General features: G+C 41.4%; 1 protein-coding gene across 1 annotated transcript; it reads right to left on the bottom strand.

Annotated features, from left to right (window-relative positions):
• Nucleotides 1-9,510: 9,510 nt before the first annotated feature.
• On the bottom strand, nucleotides 9,511-15,754 carry STYK1 (serine/threonine/tyrosine kinase 1). The gene is made up of 9 exons (XM_036404930.1): nucleotides 15,688-15,754; nucleotides 14,687-14,830; nucleotides 13,472-13,720; nucleotides 13,044-13,225; nucleotides 11,224-11,307; nucleotides 10,784-10,992; nucleotides 10,535-10,575; nucleotides 10,155-10,251; nucleotides 9,511-9,715 (listed from the first exon to the last, which is right to left on the bottom strand). The coding sequence occupies exons 1-9, from the start codon at nucleotides 15,752-15,754 to the stop codon at nucleotides 9,511-9,513; spliced, it is 1,278 nt and encodes a 425-aa protein (XP_036260823.1).
• Between the last annotated feature and the right edge of the window lie 928 nt (nucleotides 15,755-16,682).

Raw genomic sequence — 16,682 nt, 5'->3', positions numbered from 1 at the left:
AATATTCTTTAGGCAACAACTGTTTTGTCATCTAAAACATTCTGGGTGTTACACTAGCATCTAAATTTTCTTGGTAAAACCAGCTTTATTTCTGTAACAAACATATTTTTTCCATCTAATTCTAATAATTTATTTTGTGACTGCTTAGAGCAATGAACCTAACGACATTAATCACAGTTTTTTAAGAAATACTGTCATAAAATACCACCAGATTGTCCCTAAAAAGTCATCACAGTCATCCTATGATGTAGTCAAGGTGCTGTTGCACAGCGCAGGACATTTTGTGATTGTGGCCTACTTGTCACTAAAATTGGAACTATATTTATCTGTCTGCTGAATCCCATGGGAAGAAGTGCTGGATGAGGGGTCTGGCAGGACTTCTTTAAGGAGAGACCTGTTCTGGAGGAAACTGAGCAGGGGACAAACAGACCCCTCAGGGGTGGTGCAGGGCACTTGAACCATGGCCAAGGTGGGCCTTAGGACAAAGGGACTGGAAGATGAAGGGCTGCACTCATTTGGCTACAGAAAAAAGGTAAATTTGCCATTCCTTAATCCCTTGGGGTAGGAGACTATTCAGTGGCTGTGGCTGTACTTCTGCTGCAGTGTTGTTGCAAAGTATTTTACCCCACTCTCCTGATTCTGTTCATGCCACCATTTTGCCTTTTTATAAATCAACGGATGCACTAAGCAATAATCCTGGGGAGGAAAACAGAAAAAGTGACTCCTGAAGAAATTGTTAGAAGCAATTCACGTTTATTTTCAGCTCAGCAGGGTAGCAGGTTCACTCCTTGGCAGCTATTTACGCAGCAACATAACACTAGGAGCCGTGCTCCAGTTTTCTCCAGGTACAAACATAAACCACAGAAGAATTTAGGTTAGAAAGGTCCTATGGACATCATCTGATCACTTGCAAAAATAGGCCAGCTTCAAACTTCAGGCTAGCTTTCAGCCTTGGTGCATGTCACCAGTGTCACAAAAGAGGGAAATAAACTCAGAGCTTGCGTGAGCTCACAGATTACAAGCTCACCTCTCCCTAGGACTTCAGAACAGCAGTGCTCAAGTACCTCTGAAAATGACTGAGAGACTCCAAGAAATCTCTCCTCCCCCTTCTCCTCACTTTGAAGACTGTCCGTCTCTAGGGGAGGGCTATGAATGTGAACATCACCAGACTGATCCTGAATGGAGCCAGGAGCAGCACTCAGACCTCCTGTGGAAGCTGGCCTTGCAGTGCAGCAGGTGGCACAGGAGCAAGGAGCACAGCACTTCTCAGAGAAACTTCACAGGAATCAGACCTTAGCACAGCTGTCCAAAGAATACTTCCTCAGACAAGGTCCACAGAGGTCACTGAGCAGATTTCTCACAGATCCATGGGGCAGGGACTTGACAGCTGGAAGCATGGATGGCACCATTCAGCAGAACAGCACGGTTCTGTACAGGGCTGGTAGACTCGACCCTGTGGGAGACAGAGCACACAAGCAGGGCAACACCACAGAGGGATACCCGCTTTGGCAGGGGGAAGAACATCTCACATCTTTGGAGGGAAGAGACCAGCTGCAGTTAGACTTCATGAGCGGATGTCAGGGAGGATCCATCCTGGGACACCTGTGATGCCTGGAGCTCAATGTGAGACTGCATTTCACCAGTCTCACACTGGGCTCTCCATTTCCTATCACTGCAGAGATAAATGTTCTGTTCCACGAGGGACTTTTTGCTGTTCTACTAAAGGCATTTGGGACAGAAAGTATAAAGTATCTCAGTTAAAGTATTCAGTTAAAATCATCTCTATGCATGTGTGAAAGGTGGAAGCCTCTGCTTCATTAAGGTTATCCAATCAAGGTCTCGTTCAGTGCAAAAGAGCATAATGAGGACAAAATTATGAAAGAGAAATCCACAGACACAAACATTCAAGAAATAACAGACAAAACTGCAAAGACCAAAAGTCTTCAGCTACTAATTGATGGGCCATCAAAAGCCTCCAGGCACAGCTTTGGACAGGAGCACTCTGGGCTTTGTGACAGATAAGAAAGTTGGGATGAAAGTGGAGCAGGAGGATTTGAGTACATTCAAAGAGGGCCTCTGTAAAACTTGTTGAGGAACTTTTAGGGGACAAGGAGGAAAGAGAGGGGAGGAGGTGAAGCAAGGGATGGGTTTGAGCCTCTGGAAGCAGGTGATGATTGCAGGCACAATCCTAACCCTAACCCTAACCCTAACCTTAACCCTAACCCTAACCCTAACAGACTTTACCTTTACTCTTGATGTCCCTATTCCCCTCTGTTCTTTGTATTCACTGTTGCTTGGCACTTCTGTGTTTCACATTCAGAGAGAAGTGCTCCTTTTTATCCATCACATGCTTTTAAGTGTTGCTTTTTTAAACTTTGCTTTACTTGGAATTTAGAAGTCCCAGCTGCCACAAAGCCTGGATGTGGATCTGGATTTCCCTGAGGGTCGATTGAGCTTTCCTCACAGCACTTTGGAATAATTTATAATGACAGAGCATATTATTAGCAGAAAAGTAATATACATAAGAAATGATGTCATACATCAGCTTTTTGGAATACAAAATGGTTTAAGCAATGACAATAGCTCACAAAGAGGTCGATCTTTGGTGATTAAACTGCTGCTCTGATGGATGCTCCATAAATCATTGAGGGAAACTTGCTTTGAAGGGTAGTGAAGTCATCTAGCATTCTTCATATCCCATAAATAAGCAATTAGGTTTGACCAAGATGAAAAAGGTGAGAAATTAAATTTCCTTACTTAGCAAACAGGTAATTCTAGTGGGATAATTTACAGATTACATTTCTCTTTCACTGCAAGCACCATCAATGAAAGCAATGCAGGTGCACTTCATCTGTATTAACATCCTTAATTATATCCATTTATTTATTTATATTAACAACACAGCAAAACACAAGAGTTTTATAACTGGGACAAGAAAATTGAGGGGGGTTACCTTAACTCCACAGGAGGAAGCTGAAATGTAACAGTAGAACAGGTGGTGCCTGTGTCCTATTCTCCATATGTGACTCTGCGGGGTGGCAAAGCAACCATTCTGCCTGAAACAGGGCAACTGCAAGATGAGAAATAATTATTGTGGTGACCCACACAGGAAACTTGAATTCTTCCACTCCAGAACAAAGCTCTACCATTTCAGACTTGTAGTGACAACCATGGCAACCTGTTCCTGACATGGTTGCACCAAACTCTGAGGTATTTCTAATACCACGTTCATGGAGCAAGAGAATATATTGAAAAAGTTCAATCTGTGGAATCCATTACTAAAATCATATGCTTGTACTGCCAGCCCTTTTCCGCAACAACAGTTTCACTGACCTCTCCAGCAGTATCAGCCTTTCCAATCAACTCTTTGATTTGTGTAGAAAAAAGTTGCTCACATTTGCTTAAGGGTAGCTCAGGACTTCAGACAAAAAACAGAAACTATAGTATCTTCAGAACAGAAGACTTCATGAATAATTAATTTTGTTAATTCTGAGAATTATTAAAATCTGAAAATATAATTCTATTAAAATTTGTGTGATTATTTTTACTTTATAGGCTACCAGGAATATACATGCTTAATTTTCAAACATATAAATATTTTCTACCCCTTTGTTTAAGTTCCTTTACCTTATTTTTCTTCTTATACTCCATTTGTTTTTAAGAACACAGAGAAGAACTGGTCAGGGCAGTAATCATGAGATGCTGGAGTTCCTGAAAAGAAAGGAAAAATACAAAAACAAAATCACAATCAAGCCTGATCTTTAAGAGAAAAGACTTTGGTCTGCTCAGGAGTCTGTGTTCAGGGGAAAAATCCCATGGCAGAGAGTCCAGTAGAGAAGATGGGACTGGTTTTCAAGGATCTGCTCCACTGAACTCAACAATGGTCTGTCCTAAAAAAGCAGGATACAAAACAAAGGTGGCAGCCAATGTCTTCAAGAAGACAGGGAACTACAGGACTGTCAGCCTGACATGAGGAACTGACATTTTAAAATAAATCATTACAATAAACCTTTGGCTACTGAAAGGAACTCCTTGGGCTTGGACAGGTTGCTCTGTCTTGTTCTGTGTGGCCTAATAAGGTCTAAAGGAGATTTTTCACAGCCGTCACATCCCAAGATCTCCTCCTCCCTCCCTCACTCCACTTTGTGTGCTGTGTGGTTTAAGGGGCTGGCAGGTCCACACCAGCTTCAGGGACAGTCCTATAGGAGTGAGCTGCAGGATGCTGTTGACCCATTTTCATAGAAAAATTCTGTGATTTTTGATATTTCAAACTCATCCAGACACGGTAGTGATTCATGGGGCAAAACAAGCTAGTACAATTCTTCCTAGAATCAATTGTGCACACAGCAGAAATCATACAAAGGATGAGCACTGACTGAACACAGAACTTTAGCCCTGTTTTACAAGTTTGTGGCTCGTTGTAGGCAGACTTTTGACGTAAACATCAGACCTTTCCCACTTGCCAGCAAGCTGGATCTAAATTCTGCCCCTACATCCCTGATTTCTTCCCTGTGCTGCTGCAACTGATTGTATATTCTATAAAAAAATTTAAATACAGAATTCAGGATTTAATTCAATAATATCAATAAAATCAATAATTCAGTGTAAGAGATTAAGTAACTACACTTATTAAACCTAACTCATCAAACTAAATGCTCTTCTCCAGCCTGGAGCTGAAGTACATTTATTCCAAAAATACACATTCAAAAAAAACCCTTTGATCACAGACAATTCAGCTTGTATCTAGCTCATCTTTTTTTCCCACAAATTGTAAACCACAGTAAATACACACTTTGAAAAGGTAACACCAGCTCACAGGAAATGCTTTTTCTGAAGACATTCATTTAAACCAGGCAGGAAACATCAGCTTGTCTTGAAGACAGGCTGAAGTCAAGAATTGAGAGCTGCAGCTCAGCTGTGGACATGCTATTGGTGTAAAGAAAAAAGCAACAATTGACCACGACCAGGCTCAGGCATAAATATCTAATTGCTCTCATTCTTGTTGCAATGATTCAGGTGGAAAGTTAAGAGATTTCTCCAGTGGCAACAGCTCTGCTATAGCCTTTCCACATCAAAATATTTTCTTCTTACCTATCCAAGCATCGTCCTTCACCTCCATGTACTGAATTTTGAAGAACTAATCATAGGAAGCTGATCAAATAAAAAAATATTTCTGCAAGGTCATTTGGGAGTTGAGCACATCCACTTCATTACAGTCACCCAATCAAGGTCCATTTAAATGCATAAGAGCATAATAAGCTACAGAGACAGAAACCTGGTGCACATAAAATAACAGAGGGAGTATTTTCCACATAATATCAGAGGATGGATGTGAAATTCTGCATTGTTTTATTTCTGAAACTGTTGTACATGAAAAGATTAGCAAAATGAAAAATCAAGACAGGCAATTTGTCTTTCATCCCTTCATTATTTATTTTGGGTTTAACATCAGCATGAACAATTCCTCTCGATGATCCTTGTGGATCCCTTCCAACTCAGGGGCATTCTATGACTCCATGATTCCATGAAGGAAAATGCCCCTTGCAGAAGCGGGGGGGAGGCTGTTAAAAAGAAGGCAAGAGGAAAACACTAACTCACCTCCTCCTTTTATTATAAAGAGAAAGACCTGTTAAACCATCCAAAACTATGAGAGTAACATGAAACTTATGTGAAAAAAGTGGCCTTTTTATATGTCTTGGACAGTTGGGGGGGGGGATGTGTGTGGATTATTGCTATTTCTTGATGGTGCAGCACCTGCTATAAATAAAACCACAAGCCGTAGGAGGTAGCACATAAACCAGTGCACTCTCACATTCTCATGACTAAACCAAAGCCCTCACCAAAAATACAATTCTGTGAATTCAGAAAAGCAAGAGTACTGCAGTACTTCTCTTCCATGTGGCTGAAGAAGAGTCCTTTGCAACATGCCCACTGTAGCAGAAAGATTTTGCAGTTCAAAGACTTTCAAAGTTCATATTGCTCATATGTGGTTTAAAAAATTCCAAGCATGGTGAAGCCAAATCATACCAGGAAAATTTAATAGCTGTGCCTCTTGTCGTCACTTTTTTCACTCTCTGCCTGCTCTGGACAGGATTTCCTCATCCTTAGGGGATCCACTGGATCTAATTCAGTCTCTCACTGAAAAGGTGATCAGATGCCTGAAGAAGACAGGTAGGAGATAAGGCTTTATGTGCAATGAAAGGTAAGCTACATTTAAGAAGAACAGAGAAACAATCCACCAGAAACTAATTAAATTATGCAGATGGCCCGGTCATCTTTGAGAAAATTAAATATAATAATAAAAAGGCAACATTTTTGATGGGAACAAAATATTCAAATTAAACAACTAAAACACTAAAAACTGAAAATCCATGATTCTCCACAAACCAACTAAAAAATTTCCACCAAGTCCTCAGTGGGTTCACTAAGGAGAAATTGATGCACGAGTCTACACTGATCCTAAAATGGAGACTGCTATGTGGAAAAGATTTCTGTATAGGCTATTTTAAAAAGCAGGGAGAGCAGTTAAATTAGGGTAACTTCACGTGAACAATTACATGATGCCAGTATAAAATTTACTATAATTTAGATTCAGTTACTTCCAAACCAACATAAATTAACCAGGGGAAGACAAATCAGAGTAAGAATGCTTACATTCTTACTATGAATAAGGCCACTTTATTGAAGGGAAATGAAATCACATCTTATCATACAGCAGGAAAAGCCTTTCTGTGGGCAAATTCATAAGCAGGGTCTTGGCACAGATTTGCTTGCAGGGGAAACCAAAGTAGACCTTTTGTTGGAGGCTGTGAGGTGCTCAGCATCTGAATTCCCATGGATTGCCTTGATCAGAGCTTTCACAACAGAAATAAAATATGAGCATTTGTGTAAAGCAGAGCATTGCTTTCTGTGCTCTGAGAACAGTGCTGCATTTGTTACCTTTAGCTCTCTGTTTAACAAGGCTCCCTATGCATTATTTGTCAGGTCTGCAGCAGCACTGGGGATGCTTTCACAGCTCTGGGATTGTATTACCTGCCACACACCCACCTTTCACAGGCAAGACCTTTCTGAATACCCACTCTTCAGTGGGAGGTTTGAACCATTCAAATGCTTTTTTAAGTGAAAAGTTTATTCACCAAAGATAACTGTGAATTTGACCTAATTTACCAGGCAGCTTTGAACCTGTTCTCAAGTGAGGGAGAGAGAAAAGGATGTTATTATTTTAACATTTGGAAAAGAAACTATCTCAATTCTCCAGGTCAGATTTAACCAACTGGTTTATGAAGATCCAAGTGGCAATTAGCCAACACTATGGGAAAAGTCAGAAAGCTGACTGCTTCCTCCTGAATGAACTTTGCAATGTCCCAGTGTGTAGTGGTGACACATGTACTGTATGAACTCATATTACATTTATTTATGGAAGCAAACATCATTTCCTACAAAGCCTAAGTGACATAGAAAGAACAACTATTTCATTCATGTCATTTTACATTAAAAATAGAAAACTTCTTACCATTGTCTTTGGAAGAAGAACAAGTTTTGATGGAAACCAGAATGGAAAGAGTCATGCTAAGTGGGGGGACGCTGAGTGAACACTGAATCCACTCTTCACACAGAATGGTAAAATTATTCCTTTAATGTGTATTTAGTCTTTTTTTACAAGGACCTTTAATGCTCAAAGTGCCAAAATAGTAAGAGAAAAAAAAAACCCTAAGATACTGTCAATTTTAGAAACAGAAGTGAGAAAACTTGTTTCACAGACTGATTCTGCTTCTTTTTAAATGAAAGTAAAATAGCCACAACTTCCAGTGCATAATTTTTTATGATGTCTGTATGTCCATTAAAATCAATGATCAAAAAATTTCATATAAGCTTTGGAGTACTCACCTGACCTGCACAGAAAGCACACTCTCCATGAAGATGTATGACATTTGTGTGACAGTTTCTTGCATCCACAGACATTAAGGGTTTTGCTTGGTTTTGTTGTTGTTGGGCAGGGAGGCGTGGGGATTGGTTTTTTGTGGGTTTGTGTGTTTGAATACAGTGTCCATGGTCCCAAGGGAAGCTAGAGTATAAAGCGCTGGAGAAATCCCAGAGAATTATTGAACACCATCCCAGCATGTTCCCCAGGACATCTCCTCTTTCAAATACCCAACTGATGCCAACAGATCCAACTGATCCCAAATGATCCCATTTTCCTAGGACAGAAAAGATGGGGAAAAATTTCCAGAACCCTCATGGTGGGTTGACTGGCTGAATGGTAGGTACCCATCCAGCCACTCGGTAATTTCCTCTTCTTAACTGGACTGGGGAGAGAAAATATAACAAAAGGCCCCCAGGTCAAGATAAGGACAGTGAGACATTGTTCACCAATTACTGCTATGGGCAAAAGAAACTCAACTTGAGAAAAATTAGTTTATTGCTAATCAAATTAGGAAGTATAATGAGAAATAAAACCAAGTTTTTCAGCACCTTCCTCCACCCTTCCCTTCTTCCCAGGCTCAGCTTCACTCCCAATTTCTCTACCTCTTCTCATCCAGCAGGGAGAATGGGGGTTGTGGTGAGTTCATCTCACATTGTCTCTGCTGCTCCTTCCTCCTCAGGGGGAGGACTCCTCACACGCTTTCCCTGCTCCAGTGTGGGCTCCCTCCAAAGAAAAGTAGGTCCTTCAAGAATTTCTCCAACATAAGTTCTTTGCAAGGGTTGTTTTAATGAAGTGCTCCAGCACGCATCCCTTTCCATGAGGTGCAGTCCTTCTCCAATGAGGGCTTCTCTCTCCACAGATTCTGCCAGGACAGATTCTGCTCCAGCACAGGCTTCCCTTGGAGTCACAGCCTCCAGACATCCCCCTGCTCTGGCATGGGCTCCTTTGGGGGCTGCAGGTGGATCTCTGCACCCTTCCTGCCCTCCAGGGACTGCACAGGCTCAGCCACCTCTCTGTGGGCTGCGCCCAGAATCTCAGGGGAATCCCAGCTCTGGAGCAACTCCTGCTCCTCCTCCTGCCCTGCCCTGGATGTTTGCAGAGCTGTTCCTCTCACATTCACACTCCTCTCTTTCACCTGCTGTTGTGCAGTATCTTTTACACTTTCTTAAATATGTAATCACAGAGGTGCTACCAGTGTTGCTGAAGGGCTCAGCCTTGACCAGCAGCAGGTCCATTGTGGAGCTGGGGGAAGCTTCTGGCATCTTCTCATAGAAGTCACCTCTGCAGTCCACCCCATCACCGAAACCTTGCCACACAAACCTAACACTCCTTTAACTCAAGTTTCTCATTACATTTTCTACAGCTTCCTGAACACACTTTACTCCCAAATGACCACTGGCAGAATGATACCAACAGGTTGATTTAACAATAATGATAACAGTTTCTTGTGTCTGGCATGGAGACTTTATAGATGTTTGAAGAACAAAGGGATTCCAACATATGCATCTCGTTCTGAGCTTGTAAAATACTTAGAAAGGGAAAACTCTGAGACTTTTTTCTCTTTTACCAAAACATGAAAGGACCCTTCAGAGGATTGTGTATTCCTTCACCAGGCTGTGCACATCAACACCAGCAACATCAGCATAGAGTTCAGGCACCACTGGCTCAGGCACCTGCAGCACTGTGTGCCCATTGCTGGTCTTCATGGCTGTTTTCAGGGAGCACAAGAGCTGTGCTGGGGAAGGCCGGTCAGCTGCACTCCACTGCCAGCAGGACTTCATGATGCAGTACCTGTAAATCATGCAATGATGAAATTATGCCTTCATGCAAAGAAATGTACCTTAGGTCTTCCCTTTGGATACTTTGTTCACTTCAGAGTATATCCTATCACTTAGAAGAGAAAAATTATTCCCCAGCAGTGCTGTACCTTGCAGTACGGAGCAGCAAATTGCAAGGGCACTTAAGCAAACAAAAACAAGTGTCATTTTCAACAGAAGGGAATGGAAACAAGTGTCATTTTCAAGAGGAGGACAGAAAGGTTTTGGCCACAGAGGTTTTATGCAGCAGAACTCAGTAAGGAGATGTGGCAGACACAAATCTCCTCAGCTAACAGATTATTCTCAGTATAGTCTAGACTCAGAAATCTTGTGTACAATCTCATTTTCTATGTCTCATTTCCATTTAGCTCTGCCAACCTCATGTTCAATTGTCCATAAAGAGAGTGGCTTACATGGCTTGCTGGCAGCTCGAGGGCTGCTTCATAATGTTCTGTTTCTGCAGGTATGATAAGATGTCAGAAGGTGGCACCTCAGGATATGGTGGAGCACCTGGAAGGGCAAAAGGAGCAATAGTAGCAAACTCTATGGCAGTGGTTACAGAGAGCAGCTTCTGTGCAAGGTTGTCTTCCTTCCCTATCAAAATCTGGTTTTTTTTCTACACAATTCACAATAACAGAAGGTCTAAAAGGAATTGACGAGACTTTGCAAATTGGAAAAAAAGAGGGTGCTTATTTAAATAGCCCAACTTTACATTCCAAAATTAGAGATTTTGGGTCTTGTTAATTTGCTGCTTCTTTATGTATTTTTTTTTATTAGCATTAAATCTTCTTACCTAATGTAATCATTTCATACAGTAGAATTCCAAAAGACCATCTGCAAGAAAAGAAAACAAAGTGATGTTTTTTGCTGGCTTAAATACATTAAAACTAGGCATGGCCTGCAGACAGTAGAAAGAATGAGCTGTAAAAGTGGAGTGTTATGCTGAAACTAGATCTGCCTTCCTGTGAGTTTCAGGACATGAAATGATACATAAAGGAGTAAAAGAGACAGGTGAACTTCTAGTCCCAAAATGAAGCCATACATGTCTGCCTTGATGGTAGGGGATTTGCTCAGGAGCCTCTCTGGTGCCTGCCACTTGACGGGCACTTTCTGTGTGACTGAGCTGGCACCGTGTGCGTGAGTTTCGTAGGCCAGGCCCAAACCACAGAGCTTGGCAGTGAAGTTGTGATGGAGAAGGACATTCCTGGCAGCAATGTCACCATGGAACAAGTTCTTTTCTTCGAGATAAGCCTGGGAAATTGGAAAAGAAAGAAAACAGGAAATTTAATTGATACAAATTTTCACTGAGTTTATGCTTGTCTTCAACACTGTGGAGTTACATGTGCTCACCAACATAAAGGAAGCATATTTTCAGAAAGCCTTTATTCTCAGTGCTTAGGCCAAGAAGACTTAAGCCACCGCACAAACTTGTGTTGCAATCAAGTAAGAAGGAAAAAATGCATCCAACCTGAGCAGACTTACCAGAGCTGCTGCAACCTGCTGTCCAACCTCATATACCTGCTTCTCAGTGAGGTCATAGGGGACACCATCCATTGCCATTACATCCTAGATACAAAATAAGAGGCATTGGTTCAAACAAATGCCACAGCAGTAGGACTGTGGGGAATGTTTCCTTCTAATCTATCTAATCTTATGCTCCTCCTTCTCACAATTGCTCATAAACTGACTGAAATGTAGGAGGACGTGGATGGGTGATGCTGAGGGTATGTTGAGTAAGACAAATATATTAGAGACACTAGTGGGCAAATTGACACATGGGGAAAAAATTAATGTTAGACAGAAATTGTCAGAATGACAGTGAAGAATGACAATCCACACAGATGAAAGATATATTATAAATTAGAATGATGAGTAGAAAACTGCATTTCTAACACATTAATTGGGCACCTGGTATGAGACTAACTGTCTATCTCTCCTACCACCCTGCCTATAACAGTGAGAGATGAGAGAGAGAATAAGGTAAACACACAATGTTCTTCCTGTGCCATTTTACAGCCCACAGATACATTCTACTTAAAAACTTCCTTAGATGGTTATGGTTTCCACATGTTCAGTAACCTTTGAAAGGTTACCTTCCATAACTGACCTAATATGAACTGTCAGTATCCACACCAGTCAGTGGCAAGACATTCCATTAGTCAAATCCTCAGATCATGAAGAATCACCTCCATTTGTTTGTTTTGAACATGACATGTACTAGCTTTATTTCCTACCACCTGGACTTTCTGCTGAACAGGACAGGGAGCAATCCTCTATTTAGAGTTTCAGATGTAGGAGAGTGATGGATTTAGACAGTAATAGCAGAGTTTTGTTTCTGTGCCTTTTGTAACAATGAGTCATAGAATCAGAATATGCTGAAGTGGAAGCGATCCACAAGGACCACTGAGTCCAACTCCTGACCCTGCACAGGACATCCCAACAACCCCACCCTGATCCCGACAGTGTTGTCCAAACACTCTTGGAGCTCAGACAGCCTTGGAGCTGTGACCATTCCCTGGAGCACCTCTTCAGTGCCCCAGCATGCTCTGTGGGAAGAATATCCTCCTGCTATCCAATCTAAACCTCCCCTGATATTTAGGCTCTTTTTTAGCTTGAGTTAACATTTTCACTGGACTCATACTATCAGACCTCATCCCACCAGATTTTACCACTCATCAGCAATGGGCAGACATGAAGCCATCATTCATATATAAGAAACTTCTTCCTGTGCATTATTTCATTTTTAACTATGCTGAATTTTATCTGTTCTTTTTATTGGCAAGTCTCTCAATCTTGGAAGATCCTTCTGCAATTCCTTTGGGTCTGCCCTTGGCTTTACTGGCTGGAATCATCAGCAAATATCCTCACGTCATTGTCATCCCATTTTTAGGTTATTAATACATGGAATGAACAGCACCATGTCCTAGATAGCTGACCTCCCTTCAGTGCAAGTGCCAACCTTTCATTCTTATATTCTATTTCCTGTCTTTACCAATTAGTTATCATCCCATGACCTTCCCCTGTGTTGTAACTGCTCTGCTTTCTTAAAAGCATTTGGAGTGAGACATGATTTAAACCTTTAGAAATTCAGATGGCTTTATGAATTCATTCTAATTCCAGTGCCTGTAATGCCCTTCAATGATCTGCCAAGTTGGACCTGTGTAGAACTTCTTTGGAGCATGGAAATAATTTTGATTGATATAGAGGGATGCATGGAGAGATGAAAAAAAATTATGACTTATGGATAGATATGTACCTAAGGAATTTAAGAAGCTGTTCTCTTGTCATTTCTTTTGACTCACCTTCCGACATGTCCACAGAAATGTCAGCAGGTCACCAAGAGACACATCTTCCATGATCATATAAAGTGGGAGCTGGTCTACACAACATCCAAACAATTCAACCAAGTTCTCATGATGGCCAAGATTTTGATGGAATTTAATCCTTCCCAAGAAATCCTTTACTTTCTGGGGACTAGCTGGATCTGAGAGAACAAAAGAAAACAAATTGAAAACAAAACAACAAATGGAAGCAGCAAAGAACAGGTTGACAGCTAAAACCAACATGGTCAGCAATCTTTAATCCTACCAAGACATTCCTACAAGAACATCTTGGACTTTCTGTACTGAACATAGCTTGTTCTTGCCCAGCATTGATGGCAACGCTCTGCCCAGGACCATGTCTGGGATACAGAGACTGTACCAAAGTGGATGCTGACCACGGCCCATACCTTGCAAAGCTTTCAACACCACAGCCTTAGTCTTCCCAGAGCTCCCAGTTTCCAACTGTGCTCTGTAGATGCTCCCATAGGCACCAAGTTTTATCAGCTGCAAGCTGTGTGGTAAGAGTTTCTCTCGTGGTATCTCTAATTCTTTCAGAGTCAAGGATGCAGAATTTAGCAGGCTCTCCACAGAGCTCTCACTCAGCTGGATGTAGCGGTTCTCTGTTGAGCAGTGTTCCTGCTGATTCTTTCTTGTCACTGACAAAAGCAAACACATATGATGCATAAAAGCAGACAGATGAACTCTTGTAATAGATGCCAGTGCTCATCCTTCCATGCTCTTTAATTTTTGCTCCACATTGTTTCAGAAATCAGGGCAAAAAAAGGGACTGTTATTTTATCCTACTTATCCTGGCCCTTGAAGAGGACAAAGAATTTATCTCCCACTCTATTTGATGAAAAGACAGAATCAGTCTAGAAATTTCTCCCAGATTTAACTACATAACCTTTATAGATAAGACACATTTGGACTTCATTCCCATGTGCTCAAGCAATGAACATTTTCTTTTATTACCAGTTCTCAATTGTTTCTCTTAATATAGGCACAAGTTCTGTTTCTCTCTACATACACAAAATTAGCTCAGAACTGTATTTTCATTTCCACACAGCCACATGTGTACCAACAAACCTTTCCCTACCCCCTCACCAGTTCTACTTCACCCTGTTCTACTACCTACTACCCCCTCACCATGTTCTACTTCATGTTATCTCCATAGGAAGAGGGTGACAGCAGCTTGAAATTAAATTTCTTAAATGGCAGTATAGAAAATGCATTAACTAGGTGTAATCTACACCAAAATTACTATCATTCATAATTACCCCAGTAAAACTCTCCTTGCAGCAGCCTCCAGGAACTGTTACATAAATACACTTTGCAGCTCTTGTGATGTTACCACAGCATGTTAAACAGCCCACATGGCATGATGCTTTAGATTTTCTCAGGTCCATCTATACTACAGCTTCCACCACTGCTGCTGCAAAATGAAGTAAATCAGTGTTCACAATTTTTCTAATGTTTACTGGATTGCTGAATACCACTCAGGATCCTCATAAATGGTTTTGCCTAACAGCTCAAGTGATGGGGAAATGGAATTGGCTTCTGGCTGTATTGGCCATATTGTATTGGCCAATACTCTTTCCTCTGGTTGAAAAGCATTTTTTTACCTGGGGTTGTGGCTGGTGCTGATTGCTCCCGCTTTGCTCGCAGGCCGCGGCAGTGGAGCCAGAGGATCACAGTGAGCACAATGACAAAAACTCCCACCAGGAGAACTGGGACAACAATCACTTCTGTTTGATATTCACGCACAACTGCCAGCAGAGAAAGAAAATGGAAAACCAAGGAGTTGCTACATGGTTATACAGAAACAGTGTGCTGTAGCAACAATCCATTTCAGTAACTTCCAACCTCAAAAGTGTGTGTTCCGTCCTCTGGAACAGCTGAACACTGTTAGTGCTGCCACCTTATTTTTCAAAGGTGCTGAGTACCTAAACAGTATGAAATCACTAAGACTCCCACACCTAACGTCACTTATTTAGATGCTTTAATATGCAGGCCAGGAATTGTAGCCATTTGAAGTCACATCCACCAGTGAAACAGAAACAGCACTGGCAGCAGGACAGCTGGGAGATGGGACGGGCTGGATATTGCTGTGTCATCATGTGCAACTACAGCTCCAGCTCCTTCCAGTAAAATTACAAAGAGCATTTTAAAGGAAACTAGGTGTGGTCACCTTTGGAATCTGACTGGAAGACATTGCAATTAGCAAGGCTTGTGAAGGTAACTATCTATCTTTCTCATGTCTCCAGATTTGGAGGTGGTTGAGACCATTTTTTCTGTTCCCAAAGATGGCAGAAAATCATGAAATCAAAATTCCACATAACTGGTCCTTTGGGAAGCTGCAGGGAATCTTTAATGACTGCTGTACACCTCATTCGAAGTAGTAATTCTCTAAAATGGCTGAAATTATGTGAGATTAATCCAGCCACAGAGGCTTCATCCCCATAAACATTTCTTCCCTGAAACACAACACAGGGAAAGCTCCATCAAATCTTTCTGTGTGGGCTGGGATGCAGTGGAGGAGAAGAAAGGGCTTGGCACACTTTTTAGTGAACCTGGCCTTCCTGCAAGCATGTGAAATCCTATTAAAGGAATGTGTGAATCTTACCACATAGTTTGTCATTGCTATTGCACTCCAGCAGCATCCGTGAGAATCTTTTCACATCCCCTGCCATGTTCAGTTACAAGCAAGCAGGCCTCCAGCCCCCACTTTCTGCACAGACATAGAGAATAATAACAAAGTTTATTGGGAGAAAGGATGATGATAAATCAAGAAGTGAAGTGAATAGGGAGCTTTCTACCCCTTACAATCAGTGGCTGCAGGGAGCAGCACTGGGATTTGAAGGCTTGCAGAATGACACAGGACATCCACTATCATATCCTATGGATGATGCACTGCATGACCAGAGAGAATTTAGGGTTAAGCTTGTTCTACAGTGCTCCACAAGCAAATGAGGACCCCCTAGTCCTGAAGGCTGGCATATGTACAAAAATCCATAGGTATGAACCTAATTATATTTAAAGAACATCTAATACCTTCCTAGCTAAAACATTTCTAAGATGCCAGAATGGCTCAGCATTTTATCTTCTGGTCTATTACAAGTGAACAGATCAGCAGCATGCAGAGAAAATGCCATTCCTGACTACAGTCCTTGCCACAACTCCTACTGTTGCTGTACAAAGATAAGGAGAAAAAAAAGTTGTCATTAGGGCTCTCTGGTACCAACTCCTGAGCACTGCCAAGTCTGTAGGTATTCTGAAGCACAACAGCTGCATCTCTTCTGCATTTGTAGCTGAAAATCCACAGCCTGTACAAGCATGCACCTTGTTTAGTCACTGCTTCTTATAAACATTGCCAAAATGTAAGACTTAACAGCTTTGCAAACAGTATTATCTAGAACATTTTATAGGAATTGTAACTTCTATCCTGTAAGCACCTACTGTGCTTTCAGATATGAGTTCTAGGCAATTAACCTCAATGGCAAATATAGGACATTGAGTTTATGGAATTTAGTGATGAAATATTTAACAGTTTGTTCTCATGCTTAAAATTAATAAGTGAAATTATTTGTTACCAGTTGCACATCAGAGACAGCAGAGAGA

The sequence above is a fragment of the Molothrus ater genome, chromosome 5 (genome assembly GCF_012460135.2).
Source record: "Molothrus ater isolate BHLD 08-10-18 breed brown headed cowbird chromosome 5, BPBGC_Mater_1.1, whole genome shotgun sequence".
Taxonomy (NCBI): domain Eukaryota; kingdom Metazoa; phylum Chordata; class Aves; order Passeriformes; family Icteridae; genus Molothrus; species Molothrus ater.
The sequence above is the reverse complement of the archived record's forward strand: the minus strand, read 5'-3'. Positions and strand labels throughout refer to the sequence as shown.

Excerpts from the sequence above, each read along its gene's own strand:
- STYK1 (XM_036404930.1), bottom strand. The coding sequence starts at position 15,754 with ATGGCAGGGGATGTGAAAAGATTCTCACGGATGCTGCTGGAGTGCAAT. Across the intron at positions 13,226-13,471 it reads GGTGTTGAAAGCTTTGCAAG|ATCCAGCTAGTCCCCAGAAA; the intron begins GTATGGGCCGTG and ends TTGTTCTCTCAG. Across the intron at positions 11,308-13,043 it reads TTCTGTGGACATGTCGGAAG|GATGTAATGGCAATGGATGG; the intron begins GTGAGTCAAAAG and ends TTTTGTATCTAG.